The sequence below is a fragment of the Gastrolobium bilobum genome, unplaced genomic scaffold (genome assembly GCF_033153095.1).
Source record: "Gastrolobium bilobum isolate Gb01-03AN ecotype WA unplaced genomic scaffold, APGP_CSIRO_Gbil_v1 utg2457, whole genome shotgun sequence".
NCBI classification, from domain to species: domain Eukaryota; kingdom Viridiplantae; phylum Streptophyta; class Magnoliopsida; order Fabales; family Fabaceae; genus Gastrolobium; species Gastrolobium bilobum.
Genome location: NW_026897884.1, coordinates 361,801 through 387,470, shown reverse-complemented (window position 1 = coordinate 387,470; position 25,670 = coordinate 361,801). Strand labels below are relative to the sequence as shown.

Here is a 25,670-nt window from a genome sequence, read left to right as displayed (position 1 = left end):
TGATTTCTGTCAATCAATGGTTATTATTTTTTGCAAATTAATAATTAATTAATGAGTTTGATTTGAAAAATAATAACCGTTGATTGATGGAAATCAACGATTAAGATGTGATCGTAACATTCTGCGCAACATTATTTGTGTGTGAAACTCCTATCCCTTAATTTTATTTCTTTTATTTTTTTACCATAAAACACTGAATTTAAGATCCTTTTGTCTTTGTTTGATGTCTTCTATGAACATATTTATACTCCATTGGAAGTAGCATCAGCATCTACTTGCTCATCATCTTCAGCTTCTTCTTATTCTTGTACCTGGTCTTCTTCTTCTTCTTCGTCTTCTTTATCTTTGTGTTGGACTTGTTCTGTTTCTTTGACACTACAAATACAACACACAACACACAACACACTATCTAATTTATCTATCTGTTTGTGACTCTTCTTCTTTCTGTTTCTTCTGCTGCTATTCTCTTAGCTCTGTGTATAAACTGAGAAAGCGTCCACTCGTGCTTAACGTGCGCACCCACGGCGCAATAAATGGAGGCTCATCACCCTTCCTTCGTGTCCAAAGCGAGAACCGCGTTTCATTCTGCAGCTGCAAAAGCGGAGAAGGTTCTCATGGACTTCAAATCCGACCGAGGTTCTTTACTTTTTCGGATACCCTTTTGCGTTTTGAGTTGTTTTCACATTCATTCTCGTTCGTATATGCGTCATTGCGTGGAAATGGAGTTCCTTTTTTATATTTTTTTATATTTTTTTTGGAATTTTTAATTTATTTTTTTAATTTTTTTTGGGGAATGAGCATTGACCCCAGTTTTTTTGATCGGTGCAGATTCTGATAAGCAATCTAACGACGATTTGAGGAGGCAGCAGGGAGATGAATCTGCTCGGAATGAGAGCGAATCAAAGGTAACTGCTTTGAATTTGAAGTTTTGAGCTTTGAAGAAGCAATTACTTGACGCCTAAGGATTTTGGGTAATTTTTGTTTTGAAAAAAAATGTTGAATTTAATTTAAGTATTTGAATTTTTGCATTTGTGGGATGTTACTGACATATTCACCTCTGGGAGTCTGGGTACTTGATTTTTTTTTAAACTTTTATAATCAAATGGAAGTATATTTATTTGTGAGAATATGATATTATAGCTACTTCGCCTACTTTTTTTCCAAAGACCTCTCACCCTTTCTCTCTCCTCCCACCGTTGGTTGATATCGTAATCTAATGGTATTGGAGAGAACAGATAAAACAGGCATAGTATCCTATTCCTTGTTTGTCTTGTTTTATTTTAATTGAAGCTCAAATATGGAAATGAAAATTTAGATTAAGTTGCATGCTTGAATTAGCTTATTTTAAAAAATAGTATTTGGTTGAAATGCTTTATTTATTTATTTGCTCTGCAAAATAAGCACATCCCAAATATGCATATGCACTAGTTTATTGAGCTTTGATGTGTAAGTTCAATACTTGATGAAACTAATGAACACTATCTCCTTTTTAATTTATTACCTCACCTTCTGTTGCTTTCGTTGCCTTCCTGACAAGTGTCAAGTAATTGAGTGTATACACAAAGCATGAAGAGTTCCCAATTTTGTCCAAGATTAATTGTGAGATTGTTTTTTGTAATCGTCCGATTCACTTGGTTCACAGCTTTACAAAGTGAAAAATTTATAGTCCGAAATGTCTCTTGCCTTAAGATGACAAGTGCAAGATCACTTATTGTTTGTATTATGTTTAGGTACTTATTAGGCAGCATTTGTCCTGTAATGAGTTGTAATTACTTACATAATTGATTTTTGTAATGGAATGATGCAGCTTCTCAATGAACTGAAGCATATAAAGTGGAGACCTCCACATATAGGAATAAAGCAGGATTGGCAAGATAGAATTAAGAACATTCGGAAAGGGAGAAAAGAAGTCGAAGATACTAATAAAGTTAGAGATACAGACATGGCTGGTGTTCCATTTTATGATGAAAATTTGTGCATCCTGAATGTGAAAAATGAACTTGACGCCAAGGTAAGAAGATCTGGAACATTTTAATTCAAGGATTTTATCTTCCAATTATGCAGAGAAGATTGAAGTTTCTAAACTTTAACCAGGCAGTTGTCCTAGGATATTAGGAAAATCTGATAATGTATGCCAACTATGAACATTTTGTTTTCAACTTAGTGTCTGTCAGACTGTGTCACTATCATGACTCATAAGATAGGAATACTATTCAATGCATAGTATGCTTGTGATGAGTTAGTAATGCATGCTTTTTTTTAATCTTGTGGTTAACTGCCTGAGAACTCTTTCCAGTAAATTGAACATACTATTGATGTTTTTTTCAGTGATTTTCTGATTCAAGTATATAAATAGATTGCTTTAACGATGCATAATGAAAAACTTTAATTTAGGCTTCAGAAGCAATTCCCTCGGTTGAAGGGTTAACTGCTGCTACCGCAGACCCCATTCCTCCATCGTCTGTCCTAAAGCAATTGGCTATAGCTTTTGAGTAAGTTATGCTCTCCTTTTTCCTGCCTTTTCCATGATATGCTTAAAGATTCTTTGTTGTTGAATTCTATTTGTAAGTATATAGCTAGATTTTCAACCTAACAAATAATGATACAACTAGCCTCTTAAATATTTGGGCCTTTTGACTAGGGCTGGAAGGAAAACAAATTCAATGAAAGATTTTGTAGCATCATCAGGAGGTTCTTCACCTGCCAGAGAGAGGGCAGGCTTAAATCTCTCTGCAGTGAAGGCTTTAGTGTTGCGTGAAAAGGAGGACAAACTAACCTCTGAGTTATGTAACGATGAGAAAGTTGTGCATTTGATTAAATCTCTGTTTGATCCAGGTATATAAATTTTGGTATAATTACATCACTTTACCTTTTTGTGTTTATGCATTTTTTTTGGGCGCTTTGTTCTGTCGCATCCATTGTAATATTTACAAGATATTTGCAGAGGAAGAGTTCCTTAGAAGGAAGATCAACTCAAATCCAGAGGAAACAGCCATAAAATCTTTACTAAGTGATATTCATGGTGCTCCTCCTGAAAGCCTAGTTGTTAAGCTGGCTGAAGTAATTGGAAACTTCAAGACCCTTCGAAAAATGGCTCTTTTTTGGTGCAGGGTTGTTGCTGAAGTATGTTTAACTCAATAAGAATTTCTATTTTTTATTTAATCATTTTATTAAGAACCTAGAATTTCAGATTTGATTTATGCTCTTGATCATTTTCTAATTTATACTTTATAAAATATATAGGCTATTGTCTTTTGCTTAAGCAACTGCTTGTTTGATGCCTTATGAAGTTATTGATGGAATGTATTATCTTAATCAGTTTAATATTTTCATCCAACATCGTATAATTTGGTCACAATAAATAAATATACAAGATGACATGATGTCGTATTGAGAAAGAGAAATATAGTTTTTCTCTTTGTTTTGATCCTTTTTAGTTGTTATGTTTAGAAGTTTGGGCTTTTTTCCTTTTTCTTTTTTTGGGGTAGGGATATTTTCCTTGTTGTTATATGGTTGTGACTTTGGTCTAATAACATTTTCTTCCAACTATTGCCGCCATTTCCCTTTTGCGAAAATAATTAGAAAAAGATCCAAAAAAAAGAAAAGAAAAGCAGCTAAGTATTCATATGCTGTATTATTGAAAACTTTGAGATTCCTTAAAAACCTCTTTATTATCAAGTTTTTTACTTAAATTTTTAATTTATCATCTACTTGTCCATGAAAAGAAAAGAAAGAAATCCTATATGAACTTCTGCTTTATAATTTTTTTTCTTTCTTAATTACAAGCTGAAAAAGAGTGTTTTGAATTTTTTTCCTTATACAGCTGAGAAAACTTTGGTCTGAAGAAAAACATTTACCTGGAGTCCCCCCAGATGACATTCCGGATCTGAAGTCATGTCTTCTGTATCAGCAATTTCAAGTAATTAATTGTTGCATCTCTAGAAAAAGGCGCCATGTTATTGCCACCGAATCTCTAGAATCTATGATGATGGAAGCCAATCCAAATACTTTAGAATCAGCAAACAATACTGACAGAAATACTGCAAGCCCTTTATTGTATGCTAGATTAAGTACTGGAGAGCTTGTTCTTCGACTTGGTGCTCATTGCCCGTGTGGAGATCTTACATTATTGGAAACTGGCGAGCCTGTGTACTCTCCTGTCACCCAGGTTTGATAGATACTTGTACTATATAATTACCACTTAAACTTACTCCAATACTTGATATTTGTGGCCATTTCATGTAGGAGGGACCCTTGCTTACGGAAGATCTGATCAAAGAGACGGAGGAGTTTGTGCTGCGGACAGGGAGGTTTGTAACTAACTGAGATACATCTGACCCAGTCAGTTATCTTAAAATCTAAATCCATTTTCCCATTTTGCTTATGTGTGGGTGTATGTGTATTTTGAATAAATCCCAGTTGTCTCTTTTTTATCTCAAACTCAAAGGTGTGAACTTTTAATTAAGTTGTCAGTGTCATGTTGCTTGTGGGGCTCTTTCACTGCTTGTTAAACGTATTAATGTATGCCTTTCGTAATTTTCTGTCAAGATCTAAACCTTTGACCTATTGACCCATATCTTAACATGTTCTCCAGTTATTATCTATTGGCTAAAATTTCTATTTGTGTTGGAGACAGTGGTTGATTGGGATTGACATTCTCTGGGTCTATTAAAAAAATAGTTCATGAAGATTCTGTAGCTTTGTTTTCTAAACTGTTTTTTATCATTTTCTTTTTTTATCGAGCCATAAGGCTATTCTTAGATTAATATTCCAGTGTTGTTGTCATGCTTCCCTTTAATGTGAATTCCAAGATAAGACGTAGCTCAAAATGAATTTTGAGTTTATACTTCCCTATTAAGAGCATGATGTGCTCTTTTATCGGCAAGTGATGATCTTATGTTGATATGAATAATTATCCGTGACTGTGTTAGTTTGGAGCGACTAGTTTGTTTTCAAAGTGGATTAAATGTACGGAAAACAAATATCTTTCTACCTTTTGCGAGGGAGAATTTATTTTAGTTGTTCTGTTTTTATCTATTAGGGTTTTCACTTTCTATATAGATCTCATTTATGTAACTTCAGAAAGATTGAAAAGCTTATCATTTTGATGTATAGCTTGTTTTTTCTTCCTTTTGCCTTTAATGTAATTGAATAGTTCTTGATTGTCCGGGTGGTAATAAAGAGCTTTCTCTTTTTAACAAAATTTCTTCTATTAAAAATATTGGATTCAATGACATTAGACACGTGAGATGATCATAGTGTGCAGTGAAAGTATGTTAGTTAAATGTTGGCCTGATTTTGCATGCAGTAAAAATGAAGATTCCTTAGGTTTGAATGTTGTAGATGTCTACTTTGATCTTTTTCTCTTTTTTCTTTTTATAATTCTCTTTTTCTCTTTTTATAATTCTCAATGACATTGCATGCAGAAAAAATTGTATTGTACTAAAAAAAAAAAAAAAAAAAAAAATTTTTTTGTAATACATTGATGATTATGTATCTCTATCTACCTTGTCTAGTATGCAATGTCAGCTTCATTTCACTGCATATTTACATCTATTATCTAGTAGGTTGTAGTTACTATCAGGTAGGCATTTCTTGATAATTATTTACCTTCTATGGTCAGTGTTGGTGCTGGGTGCTCTCAACTCCTCTCTGATATGCAAGCTTTCAAGGTCAGACTCTACCTTGAATACAATTTTTCTTATTGATATTCTTAATGCTTTTGGAATGTGCCTACTGTAGTGATTTTCTATCTGAGTTAGTTCTGTTTATGATCATGTTTTAGGCTGCAAATCCTGGTTGTATTTTGGATGATTTTGTGAGATGGCACTCTCCTCCCGATTGGATTGAAAGTGAGGCAAGTACTGAGGACAGTGATTTTTTGGATGGTGGTGAGTCATTGTCTGTTAGAGGTCAACTAAGTCGGCGAATGCGAAAAGAAGGTATACTAACAACCTTGGCCATGATTATTGTTACTTAATCCAACATAATTTTGTGGTCAGTATGTATGTTAATGGGTCATCTACATCTCTTAAAATTTGGATTTATTTTGGCTTGAAACAAAAATTATTTTATTCACTGAATCTCATAACCAGTTGTGGAAGAACTTTTGCGATATGCTTATCAATGATACGAATCATTTATATGTTTATCGATGTTGATTGCCAGATAGGCTATAGTTTGCTGAGGTGTGTGGAAGACATGCATGGTATCCACATTACATATGTTAAAAACTGTTTAATGCAGGCTAGTGAGGGAACTTTTGTGGTTTAAAATGCCCAACTTGGCAAGTCTACTCTAGCGAAAGAGAATATAGAAAAAGAAAAATCTAATCACTCTCTTATGGAAGGATTTATTGAAGCATATTTATTATATAAATACTCCTTACGTAAATGGAAAAAATACGGTTGTACATTTGCATATTCAACTGAAATATGCTCAATCCACTGCCTAACTCTTATATAAAAACTCCTTACGTAAATGGAAAAAATGGGTCTTATTTTCCATGTTTTCTCAAACTACTCTAGGCCTATGAAATCCTGTTCATCTTCTTTGGTTCGCTAGTTTCTCTTCTTGAATTTCTTTTCACCTTCATAACATGATGTCTAAGGTTCACAAGCTGTTATAGCATCTTTTATAATTTTAGAAAATTGTTTGATGTGTCGCATTTTGTACAATTATTATTAGATTTACATGGATTGTGACATTTTCTGTCTGTTTAAGTTTGTTTTATATTTATGCATTATTTCTTTAACCCTTTGTTTCTATTCCTGGATAATTCGAAATGATTTCCCAAAGTTTCTTTGTTTGGATTTAGTCAGTGATTTAAGTCATATGGTCACCTGTGCTATCCATGAGTATACCAGGGATAGTTAATATTTAATGTTCCTACTGAAGTTTGTTATGTAAATTGTAACTAAGTTTTGTTTTCAGCGTGATTGACGGTAGAATTAGAATATTAATAATCTCATTGTCAATCATTTGACGTTTGCATAAGTCTTTAGGATTTATATTCCTCACTTTCTTGTGTAAGCCATTGAGTTGAAAGTGTTGACATCTTATGTCTCAATCTTTATGGAATTTATACAAAGATATCTAATGCCTAAATTGAATATCATATATCTGGTAAAGCATATCCAGATAAGTGAATTCTGACTGTTGCCACAGTTTCATCATGACACACATTTTGTAAGAAACATGTAGAATAGACTGTTAGGGCTGCTTTATGTTCTTTCGATATCATATCAGAAAACTTCTCTGAATTCCATTACATGTTAATGGTAGGTAATTTGTGGCGTGAATTCTGGGAAACATCTAAACCGGTACCAGCTGTTAAACAGGCACCTCTGTTTGATGAGGATTTGGCAGTGTAAGTCTAAATAACCATTTTTGGTATAAACTTTGATTTTCCCCTTAAAGCCATCTCACTTGAATGGCATTTTACATTCAAATATAGGGAGGGCATCCTTGATGCATTTGAGGACATCCATCCTTCTGAGCTTTTTGGACAGCTCTTTGTTTCTATAGTAAGTTCTCTCTCTTTTTTCTTTTTATCTCACTATAGTTGCTTTTGTTATGTTCAAATGATAAATAATTGTAATCTGTCATCATCTCCCTAATTGATCTTTCAATGCACTGATATCGTGGCCAGCTTCTTATGCTATTTATGCCTTTCTAATCATAATCTTTTGTCTTACACAGCTTGGTTTAGGATTTGCAATTGCTGAACCTATGCTGTCTGGTAACATTGACTTCTCAAAGATGTTCAATGACTGCAAGGAGTATGTAGTTGCCACTTGTCAAAGCAACAATTTCAGTGAGAAAATTGATGAACTTGTTCAGGTGGGTACTAGTAGACTAAAGTGACTAATTTGTAAAGTAACTCCCAAAATCCTTTTGAGGCATCTCTAGTATTGATTCTCACCTTAATTAAATGGTCAAAATATAACCAGTGAACTCCAATACCACTTCATCCATCTATTTGAAGAGCCATTTAACTATAGAGAAACACTTTGGACTAATCAAATTTTGTGAAACTTTGTACTTCAACCAACCCTACCCTCTTGGACTATTTAATTTACTCCTTTTGATGTTTGGGTTCATTGTGCTAGTTAAGTCAACTTGTGTGCACTTAGGGATGAAAAATAGTTCCTAGTAAATTTAGAGTGATAATGATACTGGTCTTGATAATTTTCATTTGTAACTATATATCAATGGTCATGTCCTTTTGTAGGTTTATGAAACAGTGGAGACAATGTTGCTGAATCCTGAGGAGGCACTGAAGATGATGAAGCATACAGAAGAATCAACTATGAATAATGGTGAATCAAAACGCCGGTTTAAGAAGCTCAGCCATATCTTTGGTGGCAAAGATAGACTCATGACAAGGCCTATCAGACATGATCAGATAAACAATGAAGAAAAGCCAATTGGACAATCTTTTTCAAGTTTCTTTGACAGCAAGTCATCTTTATTTTCAAAGAAACCTCCTAAGCATGGAAACCTATCCACTGCTGAGAAACCATCCTCTTTGGAAAGTGATTGGACACTTGTTTAGGCAAAGTTCAGCTTTAGGATAACATAGCATTTCTTTTTGTTTTCTCTCCTCCTCCTCCTCCTCTCACCCAGTCACATAACTGTAAATTATTTTCTTTATTCTGTTTCCAAATGTTAATTACGGAATATCAAATCTTAATGTAGGGTTCATGTCTCTCGTCTCATGCAACACACAAAAAAGTAAATGAGATTCACTAAAAAAGAAAGAGAAAGAAAAAAGTGAGTTCTATCAATTTTTTGTGTGTGTATGAGACCAAATTGTCTCATGAAACATGTATTATGAAATACCCTAATTATTCCTATAATCCATTTTTTTGTTTAGCTTCTATGTATTTTATAAATTATCACAAACCAAAATTATTAATGTATATAAGTGTAAGTTAAGATCTGTTTTTGAATATCATGGAAAATCTTTTTTTCTTAAGAATGAAATAAGGGATTCTTTTTTTGGAGCACGGGGAATATTTCATTCCAAATTAAGACATAAAAATCCTCCTGATTCTGTAATCAATCAATGGGTAAATTGGTTAATAGGTAATTATCAATATCATTTATCTCATAGCAGGTGGTCTAGATTAGTAACACAAAAATAGAGAGGTAAAATCAATGAAAATAATATGGCTCAAAATATATATTTCACTAAATTTGATTCATATGAAAAATTTGACCAATTCTTTAAAAAAAACAACAAGTAGACTGATTAACATTAAAAAAAAAAAATGGATATTGCTAGTTGGGGAGGGTTTTTATAAGGATTTTTAGTCAAGATAATATAAGTGTATATGATTCTAGGAATGGATTGACCTTTGCTTCAAATTCAGAGGCAATATCATAATAGAATGAGTCACTTCTTTGAATTGGTTAAATTAAATTTATATAATAATATATAATAAATATAAAATTAAAAACAGTATAACTAACAAATAGAATTAATTTAATGAATGTATAAAAAAAATTAATTTAGTGATAATGTTTGATTCCCAACACTTGCTATCCGTAAACATTTTACATAAAATAATTTAAAATCGGTGTCAATTTGGTATCAAGTTAACCGGTCAAACTGACATAGTGACATATGCATATTGTTGGGCGAACCGGTTTGAAGGTAACTTTATTGCCGATAAATATTATTTTATATACATCAAATTTGTATCAAACATCACATCTCTACAATTTGGGCTATGCATACATATGATAAATCTCTTCGCAATTATCAAATCACTTCAACCAAATCCAATCTCCTCATCTTTTCATTTTTTCTTCATGTAAGCATCTAGACTCAAAGATTTTATATCTCCTCAGAGAAGCAAAAGTTAATCTAACCTTATATGTAAAGATAAATTTGAATTTATGGCTGAGAGCTATTTGGTGGCAGCGTTCACTCCCCAGTTTAGTTATTTGTTATTAGTTTATACATGTGTCATTAATGGTGGAGCTAGGATTTTTTCGGGGTCAAAAAATCAAATATACAAAAAGAAAGTATGCTAAAGTAAATTGGATTAGGACTTTATTGCAGAAGTAAATTTGATAATCCTGCTATTAGGCCAGTATACAAAAAATATATGCCGAAATAAATATATAGAAGGTATGTCGAAGTAAATCGGGGTAAGGGGGCAGCCACCCACCCTAGCACCCCGCTCCCTCTTCCCTTGTGTGTCACAGAGATTTGGTCAATTATATGTAGCATTTTCCCATCTTAAAATTTGAAATTTTCTTTTACCTTTTAATATATAAAATTAAAATTGTTTTACCTAAATACATATTAAACTTTCTTTAATTATAAGAACAATAGCATATGATCCGGTGTTTAAAAACCCGGCCCGATCATCGACTCGGTCGAGGTCAGAGGTCACGGGATTACAGGTTCAACCGAGGGGTCGATGTGCATAGAGGGTCCAACTTGTGACCCCAACCCTCAGAGAGGAGGGGTCGGGGTTGACCTGAGTCAACCCGGGGGACGGAGTGGAGTTTTAAAACACTGATATGATCATCTATGTTGCACCGACACCGACACAGGACACGAGATACGACACGACACTCCGACACATTAATTCTAAAAAATGTTAAATTTTGACACGTTAGGACACGTTTTGATATTATATAATATTTTTAATTTATGTAGTGTATATTATATTTAGTATTCAATAATTTAACAAAAAAATAAAGTTAAACTTATAATACGCATCAATTTTGTAAAGAAACATCATATATTCCAAATGTTTATATTAAACTCAATAAAATCGTAATCGTAATCTAACGAATCTAATAGTTGGAATTCAAAATGCAACACAACGTAACCTTTAAACCATTTTTGAGTATTTGCAACGAGTATTGAAGTGTCGGGAAGTGTCGGAGTGTCGATGAGTGTCAGGAAGTGTCAGACACGACACGTCAGGAATTTTGAAGTGTCGGTGCTTCATAGATGATCATACAAGATGTGTGAGTTGTATACATGCAATTAACATTTCTAAATTTCAAGGAATAAATTATCAATAACACCACAATATTACATCATGCATTTGTCATGAACCAATATCTCAAAAAAAAAAAATTTGCTCATGCAAATCAAGACTTCAAAATTACACATAGACAAATTATTATTATTTTTGTTGTATTTTACACATTTTATTTACTGGTCCACTCATTTTTTTTTCTTTCCTCTTCCCTCCCTCTTTGACTCCAACTCCAATTTATGCTTTTCATCCCTAGCAATACACATACATAAAAAGTCCTCAAAATCCATTCCTCCCTTTTTTCTATTATTTAATTTTAATTTTATTTTTTTTAAGCTTCCTAAACCACTACTAAAAAAAGCTCAATTTTCAACGGAATTTTTCCGTTGGAAATTATGAAAATTCCGTTGAAAAATCATTTTTTGACAGAATTTTCGACGGAATTCTACTGTTGGATAATCCTTCGTTGCAAGGCAACGAAATTTTTTTTTCCATTGAAAACTTCAACGGAATGTATTCCGTTGGAAGCCTTACTTTTTCGTCAATAAATAAAGTCATGAAATAATATTAAAATAATAAATTCCGTCGAAATTTCAACGGAATATATATCTGTAAAAAATTCTGTCTTAATTTGCAACAGAAATTAACAACAATTTCGTTGAAATTTTTGACGAAATTAATTTTCGTTGAAAAATTCCGTCACAATTTTCGACGGAATTTAACTATAATTCCATCGATACTTGCAACAGAAAAAATCTCCGTGAAAAAATTCCGTTGTAAAATTCAACGAAATTTATCTAATATTCCATCTATACTTTCAACGGAAAATAATTCTGTCGAAAAGTTCCATTTCAGTTTCCAACGGTTCTATAACAGTTTGCAATGGAATTTATCTATAACTCCGTCGAAAATTTCAACGGAATTAAATTCCGTTGAAAATTCTTAATCGTTTACAACGGAATGTACATAGAATTCCGTCAAAAATAATATTTTCAATTTTTAAAAAAATATTAAATTCATATGGATTTTAATTCAACAAATATTGATAGCATTTTAAACTGCTAGCATAAATATTGACGTCATTTTGAAAATTGCCTACGAATATGGAGCCACTAAATCCATATGCGTGATTTGGAGTCGATTTTCTCAACCATCGAAATAAGCAGCCATTAAACTTTTTCTTTGGACAAAATATTTGACAGCCATTAAAGATCACCGTTGAGCTTTTGCTTAATAATTAAAAAAATAAGCAACAAAACAACTATTAGTTTTTAAAAAACATTTAAATATACTACAATTACATATAATCAAAATGAAAAAAAATTCTAAATATTAATTAAAAGAAAATTTTCCTAAATATGAAAAATGCTTCTAACAATTAAATATTCTCTGAAAATTATTATAATAATATTCAAAGTGTAAACTTAATATGTATTAACAAGATAACTTAAATTCAAATGAAGTCTAAAAAAAATACATGAAACAAAAGAAAAATGCTAACTAAAGTCTGATGTCTTAACACTTGCGCTAGCCACCAAAATATGCACTATTTGTTTGTCATGAAGGATCTGCAATAGAAAAAAAAAATTATAAGTAAAATAATTTTACACTTCACTCTATTTCAAGACCAATCCAATATCCACATCAAACAAACAACAGAGGTAAAAATTCTAAGAAATGCGTGTGGAGAAGGTAAACCTAATCAAGTGATCAGGGGAAACACAGGAATCTGTTACAAGATAATTTAAATTCAAAATAAAAGAAATGTACAAAGAAGAGATAATTTAAATACAATAGGATCATGATATTAACTGTTGAAATAGGATTTGTTTAGACATTAGTTGTAACGGTTGACATTAATTAACATCCAATAGGATCATGATTAGCAAACTATAACAACGGCATTAATTGGCTTTGAATATGATTTGATTAGTAAATCATAACGGTTGATATTAAATTAATTAAAATTATAACCTAACTTTTAGCTGATTCAAATTATTTTATATCTTTAATCTACTACTGTAATCATGTTTATATAAGGCATATCTCCTTTTTTTTTTGGAAATTATATAAGACATAGGATTCTATGACACAAATAAAGCATGATAACAGGATTTGTATTCAAATCTTTATTTTTAACACAATACCAACGGAGGTTGGAGCACATGGAAATGAAAAAAATCATAAAAAAATAATCTAATTAAATCCTAATAGTATAATTGAAGAGCTTAACAAAGAAACTCAAATGTCCATGCCACTCTACAATCAGGATGATCATAAGGTTTGCCATTTTTCTCTAATAACAACTAATAAACTTCGCTACACTAATATTCATCATGATAAGGGAATGAATTCGGAAAGGTTCCTACCTCAGTTCTCCCCTGAAGTATAGGCTTCCCAACAAGTAGCTCCGCAAACACGCAGCCAACACTCCAGATATCCACAACTAGACCATAATCAGTAGAACCCATCAAAAGCTCCGGAGGGCGGTACCACAAAGTAACAACACGAACTCTGTACACACCAAACATAAATATAGCATCACAGGATAACAACTGAATCAGAGCCACTTAGATAAGAGAAAAACCTCTTATGATTATTATTTAGCATATCATGAAGTTTATGTCCTACTTACCCCAGTTCTTTGTTGGTTCAGTCCTCCGCTAGTTGCAATAAGCAAGTAGCCATTTGACATTCGTTCATGCACAGCAGCTACATAATCCAGTTGCTTAAATAAGAGAGAAAGTGACACATGGAAAAGTTAGTATATTTCTCAGCCCAATCTCAAGGAGATAATTTGTGCACAAACAAATCAAAAAGTAAAATGGAGCCTTTCAATTTGTTCACAAGCCTCGTAAGGCCCAGATTTTATCAGTCTAATTTCCCCCCCAGATATTACGAATGGCTCATGATTTATGACAATAAAATAGAAAAATAAATAAATAAATAAATAAAATTGAGACGTGATAAATCATAATAAGCATGCATGCATAAGGTCCACATAGAAATACCACATAAGAACCAAAAATCCAGCTGACATCATATACATGATGCCAAAGCTAAGTCCCTAACCAAATAAGGAGTTATCTGAAGGCCCGAGTACATGAAGCTCAACTCACTTTTCGCAGATTAAGAACAAGGGAATTCCATATTTAAAAAGAAAAGACCTTATTGCAAGGTCCAATAATCTTACAAAATATAAGGCAAATTAGTTTTGAAACCAAGTACTAATTTAGCAGTTATGTAAAAAGGCACATTAGTAGATGGTGCAGATCCAATAACACAGGGTCAAAAGAGTTTAGAAACAAACACATGCTTATTCGGTATTTAATAGTTTTTCGAGGGTTAAAATCACAATGTACTTTAAATTAAATGAACCGTAGCTACACTCTTATTCAGTACTTTAGAAACAAACACATGCTTATTCGGTTTTTAATTTTAAAGCATTAAACAGAAAAAACATGACCTCTATATATCAACACCTGCCTCGGTAGCTGGTTTCTAAAGGGAAAAGATTCAAAATTTCAATTGCAATGTACATAACAAGATAGAAAATATCATTTATACAGAGCAGAACAGAACTAGGAAAACACTAATCTAACCTTTGGAAGAACAAAATGGAGCCTTTGCAGCTACATTCTTGGTAGTTTTCCTCTTCTTCAAGCAAAAGGGTAATCTCTGCTCAACCTTTTGAACCCTAACTCCATTCTTGGAGCCTCGGGGTTTCTTAAACCGAGATTTAGCCCCAATTTGTTTCAGAGATTGGGAACTGGAAAACGTGAAGACACCATCCTCGTCACGTTTCTGGGAAGGGCTTCCTAACCCAGATTCAAAAAAAGCATAAGCATTTGGGTGGTGGAGAGTGTCATTCTCAACAGTGTTTCTGGGAGTGAGGAAGTGCTTTGTGGCGAAACCTGTGGATCCAGCCACAGCAGCTGCTAAGAGAACCAACCACATTGATAAATCATAATGGCTGTTGGTGGACCCTTTAGCTCTCTCTCCAACCATATCCATTGTGAATTCCCCAAAATGGTTCCATCACTTCCTACTAGGTCTCTGTGGTATCTGGTATCTAAGAGGACAATCTGAATAGTTTTCCCAAATCCACAATAAAAGCAGGCATTAGTAAAAAAAATCTAAATCCACAAAAGACAAGGGGAGAAACAAATGAAATGCATAATCAAAAAACAAAAATAGAGAAGAAGAAAAAGAAAACTCACAAGAAAATAAGAGAGATCCAAAGAACGAAGCTCTTTACACTTGATAGCAAGCAAATCAACACCTAAATCTCCAACACCCAAACACCACTTCAATGAAATCAACTTCAACTTCCTGCACCCAACCGCGATGCACCCAATCCCCATATCCGTAATATACTTACACCTTGCAAGCGACAGCTTCTCGAGATGACTCGCTTTCGCCACCGCAGCCGCCGCCGCATCCCTCAGCTCTGTCGCGTTCGACAAATCCAGCTCCACCAGGTTGCAGCAACTCATGCCCAAGCCCAAAAGCCCATTCCCGGTGAATAACTTGGACCTCGACAGGTCCACCCTCCGTAGTGTGTCCCTGTACGCTCCAGTGTTGGCGATGACACTGATGGTGTTGGCGATCGTGGAGAGGGATTTCTTACCGGAATTCAAGGCTCAGTGTTTGAAAATTTTCGGGAATGGACGATTTGATAAGGTTTATTGTTTCTTAAAATATTTGAAAGAGAGTTGGTTGAGGAATAAGAAACTATTTGGGAGAACATAAAAAAAAAAAAGCGGGATCTTTCGATTGTGAAAAATTAGAAGGGAGGGAAAGAATTTGTACAAAGAGGGAATGCAAAAAGAGCGAAAGACTACCAAATTTTAAAATGGAATAAATATTGGGATTATTAAGTTATATAATTATAACGAAAATGATAATTAATTGCTAATTTGTAAAAGAATAATTGATTAAAAGAATAATACTCTATAAGTATTTTGCTAAGAATGTTAACTAATTATAAGTAAAGTGATATATTTTATCATATATAAATTTATCAATAACAATATTGTGTGCTAATTATAAATTCATGATATTTTATAAATCATGGTCTATATAATCATTATTTTTTATAAATTTAGTTTAAATTTAGCATCATTTTTGTATAGTCATAATATCACCCATTACTTCAACACTTTTAGTTATAGATAGTCATGACTACTTGCATTGTCACACAAATGTTTCAATATGTATGCACAATACCATAAACAATTATAAATGATAGCATTCTTGCATAAAAGAAATTTATGATTTGATTACTTGAAGAACAAAATGTAGGATAAAAATTCAGTTAAAATTACCAACGGATAAAAATTCCGTGGAAATTTTCAACGGAAAATAATTCCGTTGAAAGTATCAACGGACCAAAATTTTGTTGGAATTTTTGACGGAAAAATACCACAATTCCGTTGAAAGTATCAACGGACCAAAATTTCGTTGGAATTTTCATCGGAAAATTATTCTGTTGTAATTTTCAATGGAAAAAATTCTGTTGCAATTTTTGATGAAAAAAAAAATCAAAAGTCATTGAAACACCATAAACAATTATAAATGATAGTATTCTTGCACAAAAGAAATTTATGATTTGATTACTTTAAGAACAAAATGTAGGATAAAAATTACTTGGATAAAAAATACTTAAATAAAAAAAAACGAATTTATGACAATATATTTTTAAAATCTGAGAGATAAATGTGTTTGTTGCAAATGTATAGACCACGACTTCTAAGATAAAGTCTCATTGTTGCAAATTCAAATTGTGTTTGTGAGAGATAAATGTGTAATAAATGTGTTTGATTGGTGATTGGTGTGATTGCGTGCAAATTCAAATTAAATTGTATTAAATTCAAATAACGCGTGATTGGTGACGCCCAAATTGGACATGATATTGTGCAATAAATGTGTAATTATTTCTAAAACAGCCATAAATTCATAATTTTTTTATTTAAAATACAATATATCAAGAAAAAAAATTTAATTATTGCAAAATCTCAAAAGTGAAAAAGCAAACTTATAGTGTAAGGGAATTTTTGCAAACTTACGTATTTTAATTATTGAAATTTAGTTATTGCAAAATCTCAAAATCTCAAAAATTTGCAAACTTAAAAAAAACAAATTTTTTAAGAGATTATTTTTTGAATTTTCATGAAAACTTGAAAGTATCTTTTTTCCATCGTCAAGAAAAAATACAAAAGTTTATCACAATTGCAACAGAATTATTTCCGTTGAAAATTGCAACGAAATAATTTTTCGTTGAAAATTCCAACGGAATTTTGGACTTTTTCCGTCGAAAATTTCAATGGAATGACTTTCCGTTGAAAATTTCAAAGGATTTTTTTTTCTGTTTATAATTTTGACTGAATTTTACTCCTTCATTTTGCTCTTCAAGTAATCACAAGCATTATGAAAAACCATAAATCTCTTTTATGCAAGAATGCAAAGTTTATTCCTAAATTACTCGTGAGAGACAATGACTTATTAGTGTCAAAAATTGCAACGGAATTATTTCCGTTGAAAATTGCAACGGAATAATTTTTTGTTTAAAATTCCAACGGAATTTTGGACTTTTTCCATTGAAAATTGCAACAGATTAATTTTCCGTTGAAAATTCCGTTGGAATTTTGGACTTTTTCCGTAGAAAATTTCAACGGAATGACTTTCCGTTGAAAATTTCAAAGGATTTTTTTTTTCGTTTATAATTTTGACTGAATTTTACTCCTTCATTTTGCTCGTCAAGTAATCACAAGCATTATGAAAAATCATAAATCTCTTTTATGCAAGAATGCAAAGTATATTCCTAAATGACTCATGAGAGACAATGACTTATTAGTGTCAAAAATTGCAACGGAATTATTTCCGTTGAAAATTGCAATGGAATAATTTTCCGTTGAAAATTCCAACGGAATTTTGGACTTTTTCCGTCGAAAAATGCAATGGAATAATTTTCAGTTGAAAATTCCAACAGAATTTGGGACTTTTTTCGTCAAAAATTTCAACGGAATTACTTTCCGTTGAAAATTTCAACGGACTTTTTTTCCGTTTATAATTTTGATTGAATTTTACTCCTCCATTTTTCTCTTCAAGTAATCACAAACATTATGAAAAACCATAAATTTCTTTTATGCAAGAATGCTATCATTTATAATTGATTATGGTATTGTGTATACATATTGAAACATTCACATGAGAGTGCAAGTAGTCGTGACTATCCACAACTAGAAGTAGTGGGTGAAGTTATGAGTATACAAAAATGATGCTAAGATGTACTCATATGATAATGGATATGAAAATAAGTAAATATGTTGCTAACAAATCTCTTTAATCTTTATTGAAATAAACTTCAAACAAAAGATAAGGTCTTAGGCCTTGACAAAATTAATCGTATAAATGGCACATACGCCAAAGCTCGATGAGGGACAAAACCTCCGAAGCGCAGACCTGCTAGAAGCCATCAATAGTAAACTTAAACAATATAAAAAATGCAATCAACGAAAACAAATACAACATGAGTGATATGCAGTTATCAACATATATGATATTGATCTGAGTATAATAAATATTACAGAGATTTGTTAGCAACATGTTTACGTATTTTCACATCCATTATCATGTGAGTACATCTGAGCATCATTTTAGTATACTTATAACTTCACCACTTCTTCAACACTTCTAGATGTGGATAGTCACTACTTGCATTCTCATGTAAATGTTTCAATATATATGCACAACACCATAAACAATTATAAATGACAACATATTTGCATAAAAGAAATTTAGGGTTTTTGATAATGGTTGTGATGACTTGAAAATTATCAACGAAAAAAAACTCCGTTGAAATTTTCAACGGAAAAAGACCAAAATTCCGTTGAAAGTTTCAACGGACCAAAATTTCGTTGCATTTTTCGACGGAAAACTATGCCGTTGCAATTTTCAACGGAAAATTTCCGTAGAAATTTTAAACGGAATATTATTTCGTTGTAATTATCAACAGAATTTGTTGTCCGTCGATATTTTTCGATTAAAAATAATTATGTGATAAATTTTTGACAGAAAATTTCAACGGAATTAAATTTCCGTTAAAATTTTTGACGGAATTTATTTTCCGTTGAAAATTTCCGTCTCAAAATTCAACGAAATTTTTTTCTGTCTCTATTTTCAACGGAATTGAATTTTCGTCAAAAATTCTGTTACTATTTTTGACGGAATATTTTCCGTTAATGAATTCCTTCGATAATATAGCTTTTTTTAGTAGTGATTTTAAAGGCTATCAAATTTACATTCAATTCATAAAATTATTTCGTAATTTTTAAAAGATTATAGGGAAAGAAAATCAATCTTCACCTTTTAAAAATTTTTCATTGTGGAGTTATTGCATAGACAATTTTTTTTTTGATAAACATTCGGAATAAATCAAAGTTATAAAAACTCATTACATGTATTTTCTTTATTCAAAAGAAAAGGGGTCAATTCAAAATAATAATATATCTAAAAATTATAACCTTCAGTTACAATAATCATTAATAATGTCAATTCATAACTGATAAAATTGCATTCAATCATAAAAGTTAAAAAATCATAATGGTAACTATAACAACCCAAACTTTTAAAGAATTGATTATGTATGATTATTATGGATATAATTACATAAGTAAAGGAAAATATGGAATTACATAGTTATATTATGTAATTTTATGGTAAATATGTTATGGAAGTTAGAGTTAATATGTTAATCATCTGATTGACATGAAATAAATTATGAAAATACAATTCATGCCAAGCAAGTCAATTAGGACCCTTATAGTAATATTTAAAAAGTTTAGGGGTCAAAGTTTAATTATGTGAAAGTATAAGGACCATTTTGCAATTAAGCAAAATTAAATCTAAACTTTAATTAAATGATATGATTAAATTTTGTGGAATATTTTAAGGTTTTTAAGTAGTCTTAAACCAAGTTAATTATGTCTGGAATAATTATAAAAATCAAGATAAAAATTAATTATATCAACCAATAGGAAATAAGATGACATAAAGTTTTAAAAAGTAAAAAAAAGTGTGCTAGATATTTCCTATAGTATGATATTCATAAAGTTTTGGCTCCTCTTTAAGGACCAAAATATGATATTCTTCTTCTCTAAAAACCGTGGAAGCCATGGAAGTGAAGTAGGGCTCAAGAACTTAGTCTTTTAGTCACAAAAATGCATAGTTTCTTTGAGAGAAAATCTTCCTAGTCATCTTGTGAGTAAAACCCTAGTTTCTAATCTTTAAAAGAAGCTTTGTGTGACTTGTTTTCTCCTCTCGAAGTCATGGACCAGCAGCTGCAATCAAGGGGAAATTAGGGATTTTGAAGCTTGTTTGAAGGATAATTGATGATATAGTAGTCTTCTTAAAGTAATTTAAGGTATTAAACCTAACTTTTGATGGTTGTTTCATTCAATTTTTGGGTTAGGGTTTATTTTTACAAGACTGATTTTGAATGATTTTTATCATGTTTATATGAAGTGGTTTGAAGTCTAAGTGTTGGGGTTGTTATTCTTTGGTGGTTGTTGATGAAAGATAACCAATTGGATTGTTAAAAATCAAACTATAGGATGACCTAATGGATCCTATATGCTTCGGCCTATGCATGAAAAATTATGAAGACTAAGTGTTTTTTGTAATGTCAAGATGAAATTAGAGTTATAACTTGGTTTATTGAAGGTTCAAGTAAAGAAAAATGTAAAGGGTTTTAAAAGAAAATCAATGAAACCTAAAGAGCCAAATCTGACCTATTTTTGAAAAATTCATATATGGTGTTATGAAACTCCAAATTGAGTGGCTTTTGTTGTAAATTAAATCTGCACGTGTCTAGTATAACATACTAAAAATTTAGGGCAATTGGATAAGAAATGGATTTTTCGTGAATTAAATGGTGCAGCCTGTCCAGGCTGGAAACTATGTTATTATTTCGGCCATAATGAGTAAAAAGGGCTTGGAAGCTTGTTGGCTTATGTTTTAAGAATGTTTGGTGCCAAATGAATGTATTAGAATGAAATGAATTAGTTGACTCATTAGTTTAAAACATAGAATGGTTATTGACACTTTATGTGGTTATTGAGTTTAGAAGTGGAAAATAAAGTTAAGAGTTGTTTTGAGTAGTTTTTACTGAAGAATGGAATACATGAAATGCATGGTAACCTTGCTAGTACCATTCGGCCACTTTGTGGCTGTATGATCTAGGTATAGTTTTTAATTCAATTAAGTGCTTGGTTGTATAAATCAAGTAAAATCAAGTGTATGTTATGTATGGTGAAAGTGTGAAAACCTAAGTTAACCTCTGGGTTAAGTGAATTAGGTTAAATGTGTTAATATGTAAGACTTTAAGTATATGTCTAAGTTTGAGTATTGACTTGTGAATTGATATGAATTGGCATGAATTGGTAATTAAGAATATGTTAAGGATTATATGGACTAACTTGATGAAGAATTTTGAAATATGTATGTACGTAAGAGGATTATTCAAGTGTAAGTAATTATGTATTGACATAAAGATCATGTTTGAATAGGTGATCTTGACGATTACAAATATATGGATAACTTTAGTGATGGACGAGCGGGGTTTACAGAAAAGCTAGTTTCAGGTAAGCTTTTGGTTTCAGAGTTTTCTTCGGTATGTTGTTCCACCATAGTCCGTTTGGATGATGGTTTATAGTTGCATTCATGTAGCTCATGCATATGATATGATATGATATGATACGACAGTTATGATATGATATGATATGTATGTATGGTATATGGTTCTTGATCAATGAACACTCTATTGAGGACTTACATCCTTGGAGATTGTGTATGAACTGGTCAAAGTGAGAAATTACGTTTTGGGAGTTCATGGACTGGTCAAAGTGAGAAATTACACTTTGGGAATCATAGACTGGTCAAAGTAAGAAATTACGCTTTGGAAGTCTTATGTTATATGATGTTATGATGTAATAAGAAATAGTATAAAGTAAATATGATATGTCGCTATGTGATAGGTTATAAGGGAATATGTTATGTTATAGTATGTATAGATTTGGAGAGTATAGGTGTGGATTCCTTTGCGGGATATAGCCCCTAGGAGTATATGTTTATGTTAAGATCTCCTTTATGGGATATAGCCCCTGGGAGTATAAGTATAGATATATGTTATGATCTCATTTGCAGGATACAACCTCTGGGAGTATAAGTATAAGTATAGGTATAGGTTAAGATCTCTTTGTGGGATACAGCCCCTGGAGTATAGTTCCAGAAGTCTTATGTATGTGTATGATATATGATGTCTTCTATGCTATGTTATCTGACATTTATGCAGGAAGCGATCTCATGGGTGGAGACTACTCCATAAATCCCTGAATTTACTGAGATGGTATATCAAACCCTTATACTTACTTTTCAGGTATTACAGATGCAAGAGAGCCCTCTCAGGGCAAGAGACCAGTTCAGGATGGCTAGAGAATAGCTAGAGCAGTTAGCTAGTGTAGCATTCTGGAGCATCACTATATATGTATATGTTTTGTTGAGTATGATATGTTATGTTCATTCATATGTACAATATGGATTTCTATTTTGAGAGGCATATGTAGCCTATAGATAATTGTATTCAGATGACATGATTATGTATAAGCATGTATGTTGTTAAGTAGGTTGATATCAGTAGTGGCACAGAGCCATATTCTGGTATGTATGTATATATATGGATTGGACTTTTCTATTTATAAGGTGTTATGTATGATAATGGGATTTGATCCCTGGATTAGTCCAATTTACAGCTATTATGCTGTCCGTAAACACTCTATTCAAAATGGTATCTGTTATCATATTCGGATAGTAATTAGATCATTAACTATGGTCACAGGTTTATTAAGTATGGATTCTATGCAGGTATAAGACTGTATAGATTATGTTATATTGAAAAATGAATTATGCATGGCGATACATAAAGATAAATAAAAAGGAAAAAAGTCAAGTCACCTAGTTTTTTTTAAGCCACAGTTAAATATTTGTTTAAGTCTTCCGCTTTAAAATTTAATTATTCTGCGCTTTAAGTACCATATATGAGTTAACAAACTCGCGGCCGACGAGGTGTTACAATAACAATCATTATTGTATCATTTAATGCATATGCATAATCATGCAACTCATAAATCACACATTAAATTATTGAATGCTTAAATTGGTTATTGAATAACATTTAACCATGCATGAAACAATTGTAACGATTATGAGATTTAGTAATATATAAAAAATCGTAACGATTATTTAATGATGTTTTTTATATTATTTGATGAAATTTAATCATACATAAAACAATTGTAACGATTTTTAAATGACATTCAGTTATACTAAAATAATAATAACCGACACATCAATGCATTCAGTATCTTTTCAAATGCTATTCATATGAATTTTTTTATCATTATTATGTCTCAAGAAATTGCATAACAATTGAGTTAAAATATAAAACACATACCACCATAAGAATCGAACACATGTTTCATACAGGGAAGACTGTCGCTCGAACCAACAAGCCATATGATAAACATTATGAATGCAAAAACTCAAATCCAAGTTCAAAACATTACAATAGTTCAATCTCAATTGGAAAAGTAAACAAATGGTCATCAAGAATAAGAAACCAAGAAAACCTATGATAATAGACATTGATATTGTTGCAAACTATATGAATCTCATCCATAACTATAAACAAAAGTAATAATTGCAATAAATCATATATGATCAAAAGTCACAAACAAATAATATATGGTTAGACACTTACAATACGCAATTTGAGTATAACTGAGAAAATTATATTTCTATCAAGAAAACATATTTTTATAAACACAAATAGAACAATCCAATTTGAGTTTTACAACAAGCAATTACTATAATAAATAAAAAGGGTAAAACATGTCCATAACCACAAATTGAATATATTTTAATTCATTATCAAATAGGGCATCAATTAAAAATATAGTTGTCATTGTCAAATAGTGGCATAACATATCTTCAAGTGGAAATGACCTAGATTCTATTACTTTACTTCATTGATATATATTACAACAATTTTTATTACAAATATATGCATATATTGTTTCCATCTTTTGCGTAGAAAGTATTGTAAAATAGTTTGGTCCATGACATGAAACCGTCAATTCTTTAGAAGAATATGCACAACTACACTCACAAATCATGGTTATATTTTTATTTCATCATATGTTTCATATGAGACATGGTAGTAAAGAAAATTCAAGTAGATCAATAGATACAATTTAGGAAAACAGAAAAATTACCCAATTCCCTTTTGTCGAGAATAATATATAACTTGACCACGACTAGAATAATATATAACACATCTTAAAATAATCATGAGAGGATAACACGCATTTAAGAAATTGTTACTACAAAACAATTAAAGATCAATAATTTTATAAAACGTAAGAATAAAACTATTGATTCAAAATTGAATGTAAGTGGAAGAACACGAGCATAACGAGGGTCTTACAATTCATGACTTCACATACATGACTTGAGGAATTAGTTTACTAACCTTTCTCCATAGTCATTGAAAAATCTAACTTTGTTTATGGAAAACTTTTTCTCAATCTCTTCACCTTTTTATGTGTACCCTTAACACCCAAAGCTTCATTATGATAGAAGAATTGTATGGGCGGAACCGTGCGGATAACATGTTGTAAAATAAAGGTAACTACAAAATAGCCAAAGGTAAAGTAAATAACTTGAAAAGGAATAACCTGAAAAAAAATTTAGTCTAGAGAGAAAGGTAGAGAAAAATCTTCTCGTATTGTAGTGTCTATCGACAAGATCAGTACATCAGCTCTATTCGTAGACTCTTAACTACCATGTATTACAATGAAATAAATGATACAATTAAATCCTCCTAATTGTATATTATTAACTTATAGGAGTTACAGAAGTTGCATATTATTTTTTTAGGGTTATAGACATCGATATAGTTATACAATTTTATTTTTTTCAGTAATTTTTTGTAACATAGTAGGATAGCTAATGGTAGGGTTGGCAAAACAGGCCAACCCGATCCAACCCGCATGCAACCCAAAAAAATGAGTCGGGTTAGAATTGGCTCGAAAAAAAAAAAAGAGCCAGAAAACTCAACCTAATCCGAGCCGAGCTGAGTTAGGGTTGGCTCAAAAATATGACTCGTGGGTTCGTTCGTTTTCAGCCTATTTAAATGAAATTGTAGTATTAATGCACCAACTATGCGACTTCCATCAGCTTAAACAATACAATTGTCTTACAAAATAGTTTATAAAAAAAAGCAAGATAGAAAGTTACAGAATGAGAAGTAAAAGCAAAATGTTCTAGTTTCAAATTTTCTTCATAATAAATTTGCGCCAACATCGAGAAACAATCAGAACCACTTGTTACCAAGTGGGTAAGATATTTGAACCAAACAGAGCTAGCACAGCCTAACAATATAAAAATGACAGAGATGCGAAAAAATTAATGACTTAGGTTTAAAGAAGGAAGAAAGACGATGGCAACGTGTGTGAGTTTTATCCATTTTTTTATATTATATTGTATTTTTTTATAAAAAAAAACTCAATTCACGAGCTAGTCTATTTGACCTGCGGGTTGACT

The 25,670-nt window shown here is 31.6% G+C and overlaps 1 protein-coding gene across 1 annotated transcript; it reads left to right on the top strand.

Annotated features, from left to right (window-relative positions):
- Positions 1-292: 292 nt before the first annotated feature.
- Positions 293-8,715, top strand: LOC133311118 (uncharacterized). Its single transcript, XM_061512135.1, has 15 exons — positions 293-314; positions 472-636; positions 829-905; positions 1,808-2,011; positions 2,395-2,492; positions 2,642-2,835; positions 2,945-3,123; positions 3,824-4,168; positions 4,246-4,310; positions 5,624-5,672; positions 5,786-5,942; positions 7,285-7,369; positions 7,457-7,526; positions 7,702-7,842; positions 8,234-8,715. Exons 2-15 carry the CDS (start codon positions 534-536, stop codon positions 8,555-8,557), a joined length of 2,091 nt encoding a protein of 696 aa, XP_061368119.1. The 5' UTR covers positions 293-314; positions 472-533; the 3' UTR covers positions 8,558-8,715.
- The last annotated feature ends 16,955 nt before the right edge of the window (positions 8,716-25,670 follow it).

What these genes read in the sequence shown, in the direction of transcription:
- LOC133311118 (XM_061512135.1), top strand. Translation starts at nt 534, where the DNA reads ATGGAGGCTCATCACCCTTCCTTCGTGTCCAAAGCGAGAACCGCGTTT. An exon ending in TAAATCTCTGTTTGATCCAG is followed by an intron (nt 2,836 to 2,944) that starts GTATATAAATTT and finishes AGATATTTGCAG; the next exon opens with AGGAAGAGTTCCTTAGAAGG. An exon ending in GGTGCAGGGTTGTTGCTGAA is followed by an intron (nt 3,124 to 3,823) that starts GTATGTTTAACT and finishes TTCCTTATACAG; the next exon opens with CTGAGAAAACTTTGGTCTGA.